At 42.1% G+C, this 19,162-nt stretch overlaps 1 protein-coding gene across 1 annotated transcript in view; it reads right to left on the reverse strand.

Moving 5' to 3' along the window:
• Window positions 1-19,162, reverse strand: part of ERI3 (ERI1 exoribonuclease family member 3) — a 790,890-nt gene that overhangs the window by 109,397 nt on the left and 662,331 nt on the right. The window contains exon 7 of the mRNA XM_060231702.1: window positions 5,214-5,313. Coding sequence (XP_060087685.1) covers window positions 5,214-5,313 — 100 coding nt within the window. The remainder of the gene's footprint in view (window positions 1-5,213; window positions 5,314-19,162) is intronic.

The following is a 19,162-nucleotide window of genomic DNA, read 5'->3' on the forward strand; positions in this document are numbered from 1 at the left end:
TGTACTATAACAAAAGAACAGAAGAAAGCTGTAAAAGGAAAATGTATGGTTGTTATAAAGAGCATTGCCTTCACAATCACTGGTGCTGGCTCTGGGATGGCCTGTTATGAAGCACAGACTGTCGGGTATGTGGAGTAATCAGCAAGATGCTAGCACCTATGCTACATGCATGTATACTATACAGATCTAAAGTGCAATATATGCACTTCGAAACAGGCGTACCAAAACAGGTGCCACTAATGGAATTCTTCCTTTGAGATCCAAATGTTAATGGAGAAGTTAACCCTTCACAGGTGTTTGGTACTTCCTCTTAAATATACAGCTGGTAGCCTGACCTGACCAGAGTAGCTCCATCTTGTCAGATCTCGGAAGTGAAGCATGATCAGCCCAAGTTAGTACTTGGATGGAAGACCATCAAGGAAGTCTAGGGCTGCTATGTAGAGGCAGACTACATCAGACCATCTCTGAAAAAAAGATTGCTTACCTTTATCTCAGGGGTCCCCAACCACCGGGCCGTAGACCAGTACCGGTCCAAGGCCTGCTAGCAACTGGGCTGCAAGTGAGGCAGAACAGCCCCAGACTAAAGAAGCAGCACGGCCTCACTCCAAGACTGCCTCCCCTTGCAGGGTCCCAGACTAGTAGAAAGGGCAGCACTGCTGTGACTTTAGCCTACCCCTCATTTATAGACTCTTTAAATGGGAGGGGGAGGCAGAAACAGCTCCAGTCTCCCTCCCATTTAAAGTCCCTCATAGGGGCAGGGATGTGGCATGGACGGGGGGGGGGGGGCTTGGGGTGGAAAACCCCCAGTGCCCCCCCACACCGGTCCTTTGAAAAATTGTCTTCCACAAAACCAGTCCCTGGTGCCAAAAAGGATGAGGGGCCACTGCTTTAACTGATGATCTTCAAGTGGTCATCTTTGCATTCACACCTATGTAATATAGTGTGCCTGTGCCAATCCTGAACAGTAAAGAAAGGATTTTTGCATCCTTTCCAGTGTCATGTGCAGGAGCTCCACCACGCATACTCACTGGGACAAAGATCCCACCAGTTCCTGTTGACTGCTAAAAGCACCTTGAAAGAGGACCTACAGCAGTGGGGAAGGAGGGTGGGTGGTGTGAATGCACAGATGACCACTCAAAGATCATCAGTTACAGGTAAGCAACCTGTTTATCTTCTTCATGGTCTCTGTGCATTACACCTGGTGTCAGCAGTGATGGAGGATGGAAAGGTGGGCAATCACCAAAATTCCCCTGGTAGGGAGTAGTTTTTACAGGAGAAAGAGGTCTAACAGTACCTGGGCCCTGATCCTGCTTGTGGTGCATTGGGATAGGTGGCTCTAGCTGGCTACTCTCAGTCCCAGGGAAAGGGATCGATTTGTCTGTTTGGCAAGGTTGATCTCTCTATCCAAATCCGAGAGATAGGTCGGCTGCCCCAGCGACTGTTCACTCATGGAGGCAGTTTGAATTGGTGAGTTGAACAACCGGACAGGGAGGACCAATAGAGGTTCTAGGGTATGATGTGGAGATAACCAGTGCCAAAGGACTTGGACCTTCCTGAGTCCTTTTTGTGCCTCTCTTCCTTCTCCTGCTTGTGTTTCTTGCACTCCCTGTATTTTTTGGCAGGAGTAGAGGTGTCCAAATCTGAGGCTGGGACAAGCCATTTAGGCGGCATCAGATTGGGTTGTCGGTCGTCCTGTGAGACAGACATTTTGGATGCTCTTAATGCTGATTCTAAAAATGCTGCACAGCTCAATTTTTCCTCGTTTGTTCAGAAACTTGGAGCCGTGGATGTAATGTCTGTACAATGGGTTTCCCCAAGGCAGAGAAAATAGACAGAGTGCCCATCGGGAGGGGGGGAGGGGGGATCTTACTGCTGCACTTGGAGCACCTTCTGAAGAACCCCCAGTGTTTTTCCATAGCCTGGTTGGTCAGAAGGATGAGGAGAAAAACCCATGGAAGGGAGGGTGGGATAGGGCCCGAGCCTCCATATGGGCAGGGGCTTATATACAAGAGTCACTAACCCTCCAATTTCCCTTCTAGGAAGAGGCAGGGGGAGGAAGGAATCACACAAGAAAAAAACCAAGAAAAAAGATGGAATAAGTTACTGAGTCAAGGGAAAAGATCCTATCCGCCCATAGGTCAGAAAGGAACTGGCAGGGATCTTTATACCTTTTCCAGTGAACATATACAGTGGAGCCCCTGCACATGACACTGGAAAGGGCACAAAAATCCTTTCCTTTAGGCTTTGAACTTACTTATCAGGATTGGCACAGGCACACTATATCCCATAGGCCAGGGCCGATGCTAGGCTTTCTGGCACCCTAGGCGAATCACCCACTAGCGCCCCCCCTCCCATTATTAAAAAATATAGGGAAAATTAAGAGTGCCAAACTTGAAACTTTTCACATTTTTAATTTACTGATTCTTAATTTTTTTTTAAAGTGATGTTATTTTAAAAATTGTGAGAATAAGTGCTTGCCGGCCATGCCAGAAAGGAGGGTGGTGGGATAGGATGAGGCGGGCGGCAAAGATGCACATCAGGGAGGGGAGGTGGCTTGGCTTTGTTGAGGGCAGCTTAGTGATGGGAGAGGACAAGGTGTCAAGTATGCATATTTCTGGGTGCCATGATGGTTCCTTGGATAAAGAGCAGGTCACCAGTCCCCACCGCCCCCTTCTCCTTTACAACCTTTGGGCAAGTAATAAATCCATCTGGCCCAAGGATGTTTACGCTGCAGCCTGGCTGGTAAAGCTGTGATGTGCCTCTCCCCCAGATTCACACAGACAGTTCTTATCTGGTTCCAGAGAAGTGTGAGAAAGGGAGATGTTTCAATCGTCTAAATTCCTTAGTCATAAAAGAGATACTATGTAGTAACCTTTGAACCCGTGACTCAAGCTACATCTGCATGATACTCTTTGAAGCTATCCTATATAGCAACTATGTAACCCTGTATACGTCATTACTTCCAAGGATTGTGTCCTTGGTAAAGCTTCTGAGCTCCTACAATAAAGCAACTTTTGATTCAACAACAAAAGACTGTTTATTGAGAAATATCGATGCTTGTCCCAAGGGGACAGTGGTCAGGAGCCAGAGTCATGTGTCGGAAAGGGGGCGCCCAGTGGTGCCCCCTAGGCCAGATGGCACCCCAGGCAACTGCCTACTTTGCCTACTCCCACGCACCGACCCTGGGTGTGATGCACAGAAACCACGAAGAAGATTGTCTCTTGCCTTAAAAATTCTATAGGAGTCACCATAAGTTAGCTGCAACTGAACCATAAAAATAGCACTACTAATAATGATGCTGGTAGCCAAGTGGCTCATCTAACCTTTCCTGAAAAAGGCTGCAGGTGACTGACAGGTCCTGACATCACGTAAGAACCACTGTTTTAAGCACTTTATTAGGGTCTACAAAAATCACAAAATTCATGAAAAGAATGAAAACTCCCAAGTTTCAAAGCTGTTTCTCCTTTGGGGGGTATGTTTAGAGGGTATGCAGCTGGTACAATACTGCAGCAGTAAAAGAAATTTCCCTTGTTTAATAGTCAGGCTCAACAACCTTGCTAACCTTTGGGCTCAGGCATTTGTTTAACTTCATCATGCTGCACCCTCAGATAACATGTTTATTGCTCAGATAATAATACTGTTGAAGCAGCAGTAGCAGCAGCATGTGCTCCCACCTTGAAGCTGTTTGGCTGAAATGAAGATGTAAAAGTTCCGGGAAAGAAAAGTAAGTTGAGATGACTACAGAAAATAACCCACCATTATGTAGGACTACCCAGCAAGGCAAGCAAAACCCAAAGCTTGCTAATGCTAGCACAATAAATGTACAAAGTAATTAAAGACAGTGACAGACAATATTCTAGAACTGTTTGTTGCTTTAGTGTAGTACAAAGAGACACCATAAACATTCTTACAAAACACAGAAGAGAGGGAACCCTGGCAACAAAGAAAACTGGCTTCTGAGTCACCCACACCCCAGAACATGCAGACTTTCCCTGACTGTACGTATTCCACTTAAATAAAATTATACCTTGGCAGATCAGCAAAATTTCAGTGCTTTATCCTATCAATGATGCAACCAGATCCATACTTCAAAAGGGGCTTGCTAATTAAAAGCTGGTGAGCTTTAAATAATTCATCTCCTTAACTCATATTGATTTGGTAGTTTAGTGGTTAGGATCTTGAAACAATATTAAACAGCTTCCTTCAGGCTCAGGTGTCAGGTGACTTTCTCATGTTAGTCTCATGCTCTAGCAAACTTTTAATCACCCAGCAGTAAGAGGCAGACTAACGATCAAGAGGCAAGTAGGAGTTATGTTTGCTGTGGCAGACAGAAGGAAGTGCACATGCAATGTGGGCAAGAGGTCAAGCATTTAAAGGGTGTATGTATAGATAAGACAATTAACAGTGTCTATCAACATCCTTCAACCTCATTCTCTCAGGAGTGGCACTGTACAATATTCCTCAAAGCACACAGCCATGTTCTTAGTATACAGTGAGCAGGCAGGCAGAAATACAATGATCCACACCTGCTACAGATTTTAACACCCATCACAAAAACAATGGAGGATTATTTCCTCTGGCAACTGCATGCATCAGGATCAGTATAAAGCCAGATCCCTGAAACAGCTGGATACACAAAATAGCGTGGTCAAAACCCACACCTGAGAAAAATCACAATCAGAAAACCAAGGGCCAAGAGTGAGGATGTCAGGCATGACATGAGGGAGGTCAGGGCTCTCTGATCATGTTCAAGTGTGTAACTGCCTTGGGGGTTAGGAAGAGAGAGGCAATGTTCTTTGGAGATACACCCTCATTACCTCTATCTTAAGAACAGGAGCAAGGAATTAAAATACCTTGGAGACTTATAAAGAAGTGATGGAGCTAAAAGTTAGATTGAAAGAAAAGAAGAAGCAGGAAACATGTGCCTTACTCCCTACCAGCCCCACCTGAAGCAAGCATTTACATCCAATGATGTTTGAAACAACTATACGTTCTGCATTCAAGAGGCAGCAGGAGTCCCTACGTCATATGCTTAACCTCTTGCCTCTTCATTCAATACCTACCCCAAAGGCAGTCACAGGTTGGCTCCCACTGACAGAGAGCCATGAAGACCAGGGAACAACAGCTGAGCAAGGACAGAGCAGCTTCCCACAGGAACATAGAAAGAAAACAGAAGTGGCCAGTATGAATGAAGAGAGACGCATGTTACTGACCTATCCCACTGTGAGGCCTTCCTATGTGCTGTAGGTTCAGGCCTTTGTTCATGTCTAAGAGTCCATTCTTTGGCCAGCTCCCCATAGCAAAGCTATATGCCTGGAAAAGAAAGAGAAAGGCAAAGAAATGTTAGATAACTATGCCACAAGAACATGAATCTCACCTGAATTTATACAAGACTTTTTTCTGCTCAACTCCTTCCTTTTTATCCCTCCCTTTCTATAATTTTCTGTAAAACTGAAGGAAATGGGTTTCTTTCTCCTAGTGTATCTGAAGAAGTGTATCTAAAAAACTGTCTCATGAAAGCTCATACTGGAATGTTACTAGTCTTTAATCTGCCACTGCCCCCTCCTGAAAACTTCTAAAACCCTTTAGCAGAAAGTTGGTTGATTTCTCAGTACATATATAAAGGAAGCACTCACAGATGGGGGTAGAAGTGGAGAGACAAATTCGCCCCCCACCCCATGTTCTAACTCATCTCCATGCAATTCTCTGAACACAAATCAGATGTTCAGAGTTTTCTCTCCCTCTTCTGCTGCAACTTAGGTCTGATTAATTACACTGGTGAGCAAAAAGAACTAGTTCTCTTGTTTAAATTGGGCCACTCTGAATGCAATGCTGGCCATCCGCTCAGGCTATGGAACCGTGATGTTGCATCCATCTATCCAGAGGAGGGCAGCACATATTTTTTCCCCCATTTACTATTTTAACCTCACAAACTCTGTGATGTAGTTCAGAGGACAGCCATATTGGTTTTCAGTAGAAGAGTTAGATCCGAGTCCAGTAGTGCCTTAGAGACACTTTCAGTGAATAAGCTTCTGGGAATCAAAGCTTCCTTCATCATATGTACATGAGGCTGACTGACATACATTAACCCAGAATCTGGTTTGTTGAAAAAGCTGCTGATTTGGAATAGGTAGGGATCTCGATTTATTACAAGTTGTACAACTCAGAATGTCAAATTCTTCATATTTAGTGCAAACAAAACGATGAAAATTGTGCTATGCAGATTTTAGTTGAGCATGCCCACTAACAAATCAATCATATACTCAGAATCCTGGAATCTTAAAGCCTTTGATCAAAGATTGCCTTCACTTTTTAAAACTATAATGAGGACTACAAATACTTTTTAAAGCTTAGATTTTATGTCTCGTATACTCCTCTATGCTCCAGAGATAGGCATGTAGTTTCTCATTATTACTTAGTCTCTATGTTAACCTTTCTATTAATTAAACACAGCTTGTTTTGTGAAAGCCATTGTTCCTTCCATTCTTATTGCCATAGAATCTCTTCTTTGAGTTCCAGTAGATGATGATGTTTGCCTCCCACTCCTTCCAAGCATCTTGGAAAGGACAGACAAAGAAAGGACTAGCACCTGTAGCCAAAGGCTTTTCCTATTTTTCCCCATTTTTAATGAATTGTCCGAGTGCAGCAGTTGAATGTCTTGAGAGCCATACGCTGCTCCCAAGTCATAATTTGGCTACTTGCACTAGAAGAACAGGTGGCCACTTGTTTATGAGGACTCAGCCTGCTTTTCTGGAGCAAGAAGAATGCTTTTCTGCAAGACACTTGTCCTCTCTCCTACGGGGAATGAAAAAGGACCCTATACTAGTTCATATAAGAACAAATCAAGGAGAAACAAATGAATTTAGCACGTAACATGAGGCAGCACTAAATAGCTATACAGATCTTCAGGACCACAAAACACTGCAATAATTATGATCTGACAGCAGCATATCTTCTCTACCACAAGGTATTACAGCAGCTATGCCATTGTGTGACATTAACGGTGTAAGGCTTAGCAATACTTAGAGCCAGGCTGCCATGCAAGCCATTGTTCCCTGATGTCAATCCTGAGGAAAATATATCAGCACCAGGTGCCCTTCATGTCAGAGATCATGACTGTCATTCACTCCAGAAAGAGGCACAATGGGGATCTAAGTGGAATTGCAGCTATCCTTTTCCCTACTTGCCTAATCTCAATTTGGGGAAGATAACAGTCAATGAGGTTTAATATTCAGGGAGCTGCTTTTGACACTGGAAGGGGATATCAAACCAAGCCTGAACCACTTGTATCAGATCTAGTGGGTTTGCGAGCACATTTCAGTCATGCTTCCAAAGAGAAAAGAGCCCTACTCCAGGTTATTAACACCATTCCCCAACAAAGTCAGGTTGGGCTAAACTCTCACATCTACAAGACTCCTTCTCTTCTGAAGACTTAGCCACTAAGAACCAGAAAGTATTGAGTATTTTAAGGATCGCAAATAAGATGTAGGACCCTTCTATAATTATCAGGCCAGGGGCACTGATCAGCCCTTGGCAAAGGCAGAAAGGTTGGCTTAAACATGTTCTTAATTAATTAATTATAAATGGGCCATTTTCATATTAGAGAGGATTGAGTACTGGTGTCTCCCAAGAATATCTGCTGGAGCCAGGGCTATGTATGGATTAAGTGAAGTCACCAGTTAACAGTGAGGTAGCCAAGTCTGGAGATAATAGTAAAACATTCAGGAGGTTCAAAACCAAAGCAGACAAGAATTCAAAAAGGAATTATACATATTGGATAAAGGTATAATAAAATGGCAAATTAGACACCATGTAAGAAGTAACAAGTGATGCATATTGATATAAAAACATCCTAACATTACATATACATTGCTAAGATTAACTGGAAAGAAATCATAATGCACACTCAGCAAATGTCAACTTGGCATGCAGTGGCAGTAAAAAGAAAAGGCTCAAGTTAAGTATTATTACGAAAGGAACTGAAACTAAAAAAAAAAATCCAATATCATGCATTCATATAGACTTACGATGCAGCTACATTTGGAATACTGTGTGTTTGCTCCATCTCTAAAAACATTTTGTAGATCTAGAAAAAGTACCAGAAAGCAGGGCCAGATCTAGGGGGGAGCAGAGGATGCACTTGCCCCGGGTGCCACTGGAGGGGGGGGGGACGCCAAATTGGGTATGGCCAGATTAGCACTTTTTAGTCATAATAACAACAAGAACTTCCGTATTCAGAGGCAGTATATGTCAGACTTTCAGGTGCTGAGGACATAAAGTAGGGGAAGGATGTTGTCTTCATGCCCTGTTCATTAACTTCTCAGTCTTGTTTTGTAGGGCTACTTGTTCCTACCTCATTGGCATTTTCACAAGTCAGTGCTGTGAGTTACCATGACCAATTTCAAAATGTAAGCATTTTTCCCCTTATTTTCAACCACTCTTATAATGGAAGCAACATGATTAAATTTAAACTTGCTTCTAATCCTGAGAAGTTTGGTGTATCCTATAGTTCAAGATTAACAGTTCCCAGTTAATGAAGAGTGCAGAAACTGAACTTCCTTCTCTGAAACAACGCTTCCTGCTGCACAGTCTGAGGCACATTTTCAAGGCTAACATACTTAACTTCCCAAGGAAGCATTTTTTTAAAAAAAGCATGGCCAAATAAAGATAGGAAGGAGTGGACTCCCCCCCTCCCCAAAAAAGGTCAAACCCATAATGAGAAACCCCGAAATAATACAATTATATTGCTGGGAGAGTGACACAAATACATAGCACCTGCAAGCCCTACTGAGCAGTAAATCCTCCCTCTTTCAAAGCCAGTGCCTTAAAAGCCCCTCCCCACCAATCAGTGCCACTGCCAAGATGTCCCTGGAGTTCCATCATGGGGTTTTGGGCAGTTAATTTATCGCCAACGTATGTAACCATTTATGCTGCTTTGTTACTCCTGCCTTAGCAAAACACAGAGGCTCCACAGGTAATTAATAGACAACACTGCTAATCCTATTGGGAGATGATTAGCAATTAAAACTCCTAATTAAGTCTATGCATAATTCACTGAAATTACATCCCTGTGTACACAATGGAGAGGTTTCCTTTGCCTTTGACAAATACGCACAGATATCTTTATTACTCATTCAAATCACTGTGGCACAGGATCTGGTCTATTGCCCACATGGGAGGCTGAACTTCTGGATTTCTTCCTCTTGTGGCCACGAATACTTCAGCCTTCCCTCCCCCATCTTCTCCCTACCCCCAGGCAAGAATCCTGTCAGTTGAAGAAAATCCTTCTACCATATCATAAGGGAAAAGCTGCAGAGCTCTTATGATATAGACACAGTGGTGCCCCCTCCTGGTTTTTACTTACATTTGGAGATGCCAAAAGAGAAGGCTATGCAAGCAATTTACCAAGAGATAGTCAGACAATCTCATTGACTGCTGATTGTGCAGAGGTTACAAATAACCTGAGGTCTGGACTCATCACTGTTCCTTTATACGGATACAACTTGTGTGTATCAAAAGGCATGTGCAGCATATATAAGAAATAGTGCATAAAGGAACATACCTCTTTTTCTGCTACATGTACTCTCCATAGGGGTTCTTCACACTTGCTTAGGTATGTATTACAAATACTTATTCCAGCACTGAATGGATATACCAATGTAAAAAAAAAATATCATTTGGCTTTTACTTGTGTGTAGCTTGGGTATATACATAGATTTTGCTGGACTGTCACACTATGTGGGGTGTAATTTCCTCAAATCCCCTCTCTTGTGGCACCCAAGTGACAGGTCACACATGGGAAACTGTGTTTTTTAGCAGTTACATACACATAGGCAAATGGACATGCGAACATTCCTTTGTAGCCAAGAAACAAGCCCATAAATGTCATTGAAATCTTAATGAACAAAAATTGGTATCTAGGTTAGTCTCACTCAGACACCAGAAGTTGTCACAAACCTTGATAGTAGTATCTTATTGGAACCTCTGGTTAAAATGTCCCCACCTACACAAGGTCCCATCACTGGAGATGCTGGAGACTGAGCCTGGACATTCCATTAATTAAACAAAAGCTACATAATCTCACTTGATGGTCTCTAACTGCACCAAAAAACATGGAAGGATATTTGGATATTCTTCCAAGGCATTAATTGGAGCCTCTAAATCAGATCAGGACCAGAAAGGGGGCTTTTTTGCATCACATTTTGCTTTGCTCATCAAGGTCATTGAGAACAGAAGAAATACCTGAGCAAACTTGTTAAAGAGGCAGAATGGAAGGTGGCCTGAGCACTGAAGGTCAAGTGTGCCCTTATGCATATTCACATCTGCCTGCAGGATCGATTGGGTTTTAATTGTTTTTCCTGGGGTTCTGGAAGGAAGTGCCAGGGGCATTGATCAGCCCTTGACAAAGCCACTTGCACTAGGGGCTTCACACAGACTGTCACTTTGGTACAGGCAGACGGAAACGAAGGAGCTAAGAATGAGAGACAGAAAGCAAAACATGCCACTTGAGAAGAGAAGCTGCCCCAGTCTGTGCAGAGTAGAAAGCAGGGAGGGGGTAGGAGCTGCGCTCGGAGATGTGTGACCAGTGAATTGTATTTGAAAATAAAGTTTTTAATTAAAATGGGCAATTCTGAGCCGCCTGCTGGCAGCGGCCAAGCAATCAGGAGACAGGAGCAAGGCTGTTTAATATTTAAACATAACGTTTAATCTTTAAACAGGAAAGTTCTTCTTCTGACTGTTAAAGCCTCTATTAAAGCAGGATGGAAAAGGCTTCACAGCAGCTGCCACTAGGACTTTCCAGGCCATCAGAGTAAGGGGCAAGATAAATGAAAAGGGCAGGTGTAAAAAAAGAAGAAAATGCTCTCTCCAGGTACACACGCCATACCAGGAAATCCCAAACAATATGGGTGGAAAGGAAAGAGTGTCAAACAACCTATGTAACTATGATCCATGTTCTAGAAAGATACATGTTTGGTTTAGGGAAAAAATGAATAAATAGATCTCACTGGGTTACTTAGGATCACCTATGACCACTAATATGAAAAGGGATTTCAGATCTACGGCAATGGCATATTTCAAAATGTCACTGAAAATTTCAAAATATACTGAATGCATCCCTTTATGTCCTCATTCACTGAGTTCCATGACTGTAAAAAATTTAATCTTATTCCACTTAAACTAATATTTCTAGTCCTCATCTTTTGCAGAGCAGACGACCAGAAACATAGAGGACTTTACCCTCAAACACATCAAGTGTTTAAACACCTATTTTTTTCTTTTAGAGCACTGGGCTGACAATGGTGTTAGGGAATAAAAATTAGACTACGCTGGTTTCCATTCAAACTCCACCAGTAAAATGGAGCAGGACAGTGTCTGACTTTTTCTGCTCATGCAGTTCAAACATAATACAGGTCTCTCTTGATTCTAAGTTTTATTGTCATGCAAACATTTCCATTTGCATTAGGTTTTAAATTGCAAATTATTTTGGAGGCTCCCGTTATTATATGAACTAATGTATACATTAAGCAATTGCATGAAAATGCAACAGAGCTTTCAGAGGTTAGTTATGGGGACATTTTGCGAGAACAGCACACTTGCTAGAGGACCACTTACTACTTCAACAGGTCACAAGTGGAATAAATGGCACTGCCAGATTTGGAAATGTCTTCCTTGGGGAATATCAGCTTACTTTTGTCTACTGGACCTCTTCTTTCAAAGTAGGATTGTAGCCCCTGAAGAGATGGGAATAGTAGACCAAAGGGATCCTGAATAGCATCCCATCAGGAATATTCCTACGCACTCTGCTGAAGGCACTGCCCAGTATTTACTCAATAGCTCTGGGAGGCAGCATAACCCCAGCAAATGCAAACCAATCCTTTCCATTAGTGAAAGCCGAGATACAGGGCAGGCAGGGAGCAACAGACAGGCACTTAGGAAGAATTCAGCACTCTAGGAAATGAGCAGCTGGGTTTAGCCTTCAGCATTTCATAGACAGCCCAGCTGCAAAGACATTTCAAGTGGAAGCCTGTGTTAAGTCAGCCTTTTGACTTGCAGAGGCAATAGGTCCTCTCACATACCAACAGAAAAGCTACAAACACACATACAAAAGCGAGTGCCTGCTATTTATAGCATCTAAACATCCCTTGCTGAGATGATGCTATCTGCACATTTCCAGTATGCTAATCTAGCTACAATGCTTAAACAACTTGGACCAAATCCAGCAGTGTTATTTATGTGTATACCGCAATATACAAATCAGCATATTTTCCTATTTGCATTCTTGGGGGTGGGGTAGATCTTGCCTCCTATAGTAACAGAAGGGGAAAAGTGCCTGTCAGAATACATTGACAGAACTCATGGCCTTTTAAAACACTCTTCCAGAGCGTTTAAGAAGTGTCATAACAGTCCTCATCTACTGCTGAGAAGAAATTCAGAAACTGGACTGATTTATTTAAAATAAGGAGCTCAAGGAACAAGCAATTCCAAACTACCATCACATCCACTGCCTAATTGCCTGGCCCTTCTGACCTTTCTGCATCCTGAGACCACATTTCCCAGTCTTCACCTTCACCTTCTCAATTTGGATAAAGCGTTCACTCATTCCCCTTTGTTTGACCATCTATACTGAAGTTTAAGTAAGTTTATTTCAATTTATATCCCGCCCTTCCCACCGAAGTGGTTCAGGGCGGCTCACAGCATATAAAATCTAACATAGAATTTTAAATTTAAAATACATCCATTACAACAGTTAAAACAGTAAAATAATAAAACGTTTAAATAGCAATCTACCAAAATACTATACTGAACCTTCTATAGAATTTCTAATGCCAGTTAATTTTAAGTCAGCCGGAAGAGGGCTGTCTTACAGGCCCTGCGGAACTGGCCAAGGTCCCACAGGGCCCTCACCTCTTCTGGCAGCTGGTTCCACCAGCAAGGAGCCATTACAGAAAAGGCCCTGTCCCTGGTGGATTTCAGACGAGCCTCCTTTGGCCCCGGGGATAGCAAGCAGATTTTGAGAGCCGGATCTCAGTACTCTCTGGGGAACATGTGGGGAGAGACGGTCCCTAAGGTAGGCAGATACTAGGCCATATAAGGCTTTAAAGGTAATAACCAGCACCTTGTATCGGACTCGGTATATTATCGGCAGCCAGTGCAGACTCCGGAGCCCCGGCCGAATGTGCTCCCATCTTGGGAGCCCTAATAACAGCCGGGCAGTGGCACTCTGCACTAACTGCAGCTTCCGGGTTCGGCACAAGGGCAGCCCCCATGTAGAGGGCATTGCAGTAGTCCAACCTCGAGGTGACCGTTGCATGAATCACCATTGCTAGATCGTCATGTTCCAGGAAAGGAGCCAACTGCTTCGCCCGCCTAAGATGAAAGAATGCGGACTTAGCAGTGGCTGCTATTTGGGCCTCCATCATTAAGGAAGGCTCCAATAGTACCCCCAAGCTCTTGACCTTGTGCGCCGCTGTCAGTGGCACACCATCAAAAACTGGCAAGGGGATTTCCCCTCCCAGGCCACGACAGCCCAAGCAAAGGACCTCTGTCTTTGCCGGGTTTAGTCTCAGCCCTCTCAGCCTGAGCCACTTAGCCACAGCCTGTAACGCCCGGTCCAAACTTTCTGGGGTGCAGGCAGGCCGGCCATCCATAAGCAGATAGAGCTGGGTGTCATCAGCATACTGATGACAACCCAACCCATACCTTCGGGCAATCTGGGCAAAGGAAGACATTTATTCCGTTTATTTCAACACTCAGTACACAAAGGTACCCAAAAGCCATACAGTCCAAAACCTACCCAAGGCAGGGCCATCCATCTCTCACCAATCCATACAATCCAGCATAACATATAGAACCAATTCAGGTGGGAAGGGATGTTGGTCTGAAGCAACAGAACAAAATTCTACTCCAGCAGCACCTTTAAGACCAACAAAGTTTTATTCAACATATAAGCTTTCATGTGGATCTGAAAAAGTGTCAAGCACATAAAAGCTTATACATTGAATAAAACTTTGTTGGTCTTAAAGGTGCCACTGGACTTGAATTTGATACAGCACCAATACAGTGAAAAAAGTGCCTTCACAGTAAATAGTTCTGAATCTGTAAAGGAACTCACACATCGCAATCTGTGAGAAAATTCCTTCCCAGCTCTAAATCAGACTTTAATCATAAAGAAAACCTATCTACAAAATTGTTTTTCCAAGGGAGCTTGAAAAGAAACCCAGACTATATAAACTGATGCTAGGATAGAAATAAACTGGTGTTGCGATGGAAAAGGCATGGAAATGACATATAAGGAATCTCAAATACTGATCACAGGCCTAGATCTGCTGGAAACTCTACACGAATATAATCTTCAGAAAATATTCACTAGACATAGCATTAAAAATGTGCTACTGAAACTCAAAAGCTGGTCCCAAATTCCAATATTTACAGGTATGCTTCAGTGCAAGAGATTCCACTATATAGTCTCAAGTGCACTCTCCACAGCTCCATAGAATGGGTGGAATACAATCCATTATAAGGGTAGTTAGAAGAATATCACTAACAACCGGATGGCTACTAACCTTAGGATTACTGCAGTTACACTGAATATTGTGGAAACATACACATGGTTTCCTTACAATATGTAACCTTGGCTTACCACTTCAGAAATGACTGCTGTATTCAGTTAGTGTCACTAGTACAAGGATGCCAATTTTCAATGTTATATGTGTATAAAAGAAACAAAACAGGTAAAATACAACAAAATCAGTTTTCAGCACATACTTATAAATTTTTGAAATAAAACTCACCTGCTTTTTTAGGTGAGAGGGTTGCCTGTTATTTTTTCCCTAATAACTAACCCCAAGCTGAGACTTGTGGGACTGTTTTTGCAATTGTAAAACCAGAGTAACTTTGTAGGAAACATTTCCTACTGCATTAACATTTCAAGACCTGGTACCAAACTGAGAGGAGAGTACTAATGTACAGCAGTCTAGAGGTCTGGCTTACAGAATACATTTCAAATTTTTCTTAAGCAAGGTAGCTGAAGGGGCACTATGTCTTGAAGTAACAACTTCAGTAACAAATATCCCCATGACCCAGAAGCTATGTTTTCCATTCCATAACAAATATAGCCAGTGTGGTGATGTAAAAAAAAAAAAAAGATTTCTGTGACCTCCCCCCACCCACATTGCTCTACTTTGTAAACTTCAAATATAGCATATAATATAATGCAATATGGTTCCCCGTTATTGAAGGTTGTCTGTGCCCAGTGCTACATGTACCTAGCCACATCATTCTGCTACTAAGCAGTTTGGACATGTGCTGCCACATTTGTAGCTTTTCAAGTATTTTAAAATCACTTACAAAAGCAGGATTAAACTATCAGAAATTCCATTTAATAGGACAAATAAAGAAATAACAATATACTCTATCAGACCCTGGAAGGCAGGTTTGATTTTTTTTTCTTTTTTAGCAAAGGGGGGAGGATAGAGAGGATAAAAAAGGGGGATAATGTGTGTTTACTCAAGCAAAGAAAAAAATATTTAAGTGATGTAGGGGAGAAGATTGCAGTAACTAGTGAAGAATAACATCGTCTGCTTTGCTGTCAAATCACACAAAAATTTCAGTAATAGATTCTCATTCTGACACTCAATTCAATTCGAAGGTGATCCTGCTTTATCCCAACACATCAAATATTAAACACTCGTATTAGCCAGGGTGCTGTCGCCTTCTTCGGCTTAGAGACATGGCGTAGAAGAGGGAGGAAAAAGGGGGGGGACCCTTCTTTCCTTCACTCACTATAATATTCTCAATGTTATCTAAACATGCCTTCTATACACTAGGCTTCTTATCAATTCTATTTGGGGGAGGGAGGGGTACTTAAAATGGTATTAGTTGTAGGGGGTTATATTATTCTGATTTCCAAAAGCTTTTCAATTTTGTGTGGAAAAAGCTTAAGAGGAAGCAGCAAAGGGAAAGGAAAGGGGGGTTGGGGAAGAGAGCTGGAGCAGGAGAGCGAGAGAAAGTCTAAGAAAGGGAAAAAGCAGCAAGCAGCTCTCGTTTGACGGATGCCTTTCAACAAGGGCAGTCTAGCTTGTCAAAGCCCAGGCTGGAGATGAATTGGCATATCTATTCAGCCTGCCTCTGGATGTCATGCAATACAGTTTCATATTCCAAGATAAGGCATGATAAGCAATTGCTGCCCTGACACCAGCTCCATCCATCCCTTGCCTTCAGGAGCACATGAGTTTGCACCACATCCCTCTGCTCAGTTGCTAATAAGAGGCACTCTATCCTTACAAAAATACATTGGTGAGAAGTATCTGTAAACATCCCAGAAACTCCATGAGCACACACATGACACTCCTGCAAAACCCTATTAAACAGTTAATGATTAATTAACTGCCTCTGTATGCACACATAATGCTAAACAAGTACAAGTTGTGGATACAAAGCACTATGGATATCTTTTCTACAGGATGGTACAAACACAAAGCAGTCTGGTAGAAACTTATGCTAATTCAGAGGGAAGGAATGGAGCACAGTTAGACCTTCTGGATACCAGGGTAGGTCCTGGAATGTTTAGAAATGGCAGAAATATGAGGTTTGGGGACCAAACAGGAAAGTGTGACAAAGGCCAAACAATATATTGTCTGGAATCTTTAAAGAAGTTATAGTACAGAGGCCAACAGTGCAATCCTAAACAGAGTTCTAAGCTCAATGACTTCAATGTCACTCTGAGTGACAGGGTGTAATTGTGAGTGACAGTTGCTATAACTTCCCCAAATGTGCAGATGACAGTAGAGAAGAGAAGTCAAAACCCTCTCTTCTAAGTATTTAAACCAGCATCATTTTTCCAACAGAGAAAAAATGCTACCCACCACTTGGATCTCCTGTACCAAGGGTTGTAATTAACCACTCACGTGTTCACCTGCAGTGAGTAAAAAATGTCTCCATGTGATCAGGCGAATCCCCATAGATGTGTAGATAGAACCACATATGCAACCTCTATAGAACCCTAGGCTGCACTGTGACAATTACACTCATGGCTCTCTCATTCTTCTTCTAGCCTTGAAGAGCTACTGTCTTTTTAAAGTCAAAAGGGAGACAAAGAACCTCCTGTGCACAGCTTCCATAGCACAACTCTCTTTAATACAAGGCTGTGCTATTTTCATGTGGTATCTCTCTTTCTGTCTTCCAGCCCTATAGCCTGTAGGTCTAGCGTTGAACAAGAAGTTCCGAATATACACACCAAAACATAATCCTGTATAAAACACAGAGGAGCACAATGTGAGTAAATGAGAAGTACTGAAGTAGACAGGCAACCACTTCACTCCTTTCTGAATTTTTATTTACATGATTGATGGCACAGGTAGATTCCAAAGTTCTCTACTAAAGGGCACAGGCAGACGCACACATCATACACACAACACTTTTAGGAAAGAACCAAGCAAAGAGGCAAAAACAGGTAAGTCTTTCCTATCTCTCTCTTGTGCCTATAAGTAAATGAAGGCATAGTGGGCATCTCCTAAAAAGTGCATGTGACTTTACATAATTATGTTCAATGTAAATGCTACAACATCTCACCCATGTCTGTATTTGTACTAGAATAGAAGAAGAGGAGATTGGATTTATACTTTGCCCTTCACTACCTGAAGGGGTCTAAAGGAGCAGTTTACAATCGCCTTTCCCTTCCCCTCCTTGCAACAGACACCCTGTTAGCTAGGTGGGGCTGAGAGAGCTCTGGCAGAAACTGCTCTTGACGAGAGCAGCTCCGAGAGAGTCATGACTGACCCAACGTCACTCCAGCAATTCCATGTGGAGGTCTGAGGAATCAAACCCAGTTCTCCCATATAAGAGCCTATGCACTTAACCACTACATCAAACTTTACTATACTATACCAGTCCAGAGATGAGATTATTGTTTGTTGGCTAAGGTTTATGTCCTCAGGGCTAAAGCAGAAGGCAAAAGCAATATTTTTCACCTCTTTATCACAGCCCAACAGAACACTGGTTTCATACACAAAAGAAAGGAACTTCCCAAAATCTGCTTCACAGTGAAGACAGAGAAAATGTCCCATATGCAGGAAGGATAACAGCTCATCACTTTTTGACCTGGTCAATATCCTTCATAACACTGCTAGTATCTAACACTTACATATTATAATTCACTCAATCAACTGCTTACCATATATAAAGATGCCAACTGATTAATTAGGATTATCATATATAAAAATCGAAATGGGTTAATTAGGATTTTAAAATATTAACAATGTCACTTTATTACTCTCCTGAGTTCTCAGGTCTCATGTCACACAATTATGGCATGTTTTCAAACTTTCTGTCATCATACACATTCTCTATCTCAGGAAAAAGTTGAGCATTTGATATAATCTTCTAACAATATAAATTTTAAAGCCAACATATTATTTAGGAAAAAACTATAAGAATGTCCTGCATTACAACTTAAATGAAAGTGTCTGCTTGAAAACCCTCACCATTACTCACAGATTAATAAATCATGTGCTATTAAAATAAACAACTGTGAGATATATACTTTTTAACTGCCTACAATTAAATTACTATATTAAAATATTAAGCTGCTGGCCTAGGGACATGAATAGCCTACATGGGGTGTTTTAGAAGTGCAGACAGTCTGAATTATGAAAAGATAACCACAGAACCAATTGCTTAAAAGGGACACCCTGTCAAGTAATTTAGACATTGCCATTAGGATACATATGATCAAAAACACACTCCATAGAGCACTCTCTCTAGGACTCAGGGTTCTCAACAGTTCAGTGGATCTGAATAATTCCTTATTAGGAGTTAGCTGACAATGTAGAATAATGCACTGAGTGAGAACTGGGTTAGGTCACTGTAAACGATGTATGGTTAGTGGTCTAGAACGCTGGTTGCCTGCTACTTAATTGTTATTTGTAGAACTTACCTTTCTACTCCAAGCTTTTTGTTTTTGTCAGTGCAGAAGGACCATCCCTTTGCATCTTTCAAAATTCAAGTATGAACACTTATAACTGCAGAAGTGAATTTTTAACAGGTTGGTATTTTTGTGCAGGGCTACAAAAGTAAAGCAGGGGCTGGGTATAGCTTTCAATGATCAAAGTTTGGGACAAGTTCATATCCTGTCTCCCTTCCAATGTGGCTGCATGAATTTGCT

This window comes from Heteronotia binoei, chromosome 2 (genome assembly GCF_032191835.1).
Source record: "Heteronotia binoei isolate CCM8104 ecotype False Entrance Well chromosome 2, APGP_CSIRO_Hbin_v1, whole genome shotgun sequence".
Classification (NCBI taxonomy): Eukaryota; Metazoa; Chordata; class Lepidosauria; order Squamata; family Gekkonidae; genus Heteronotia; species Heteronotia binoei.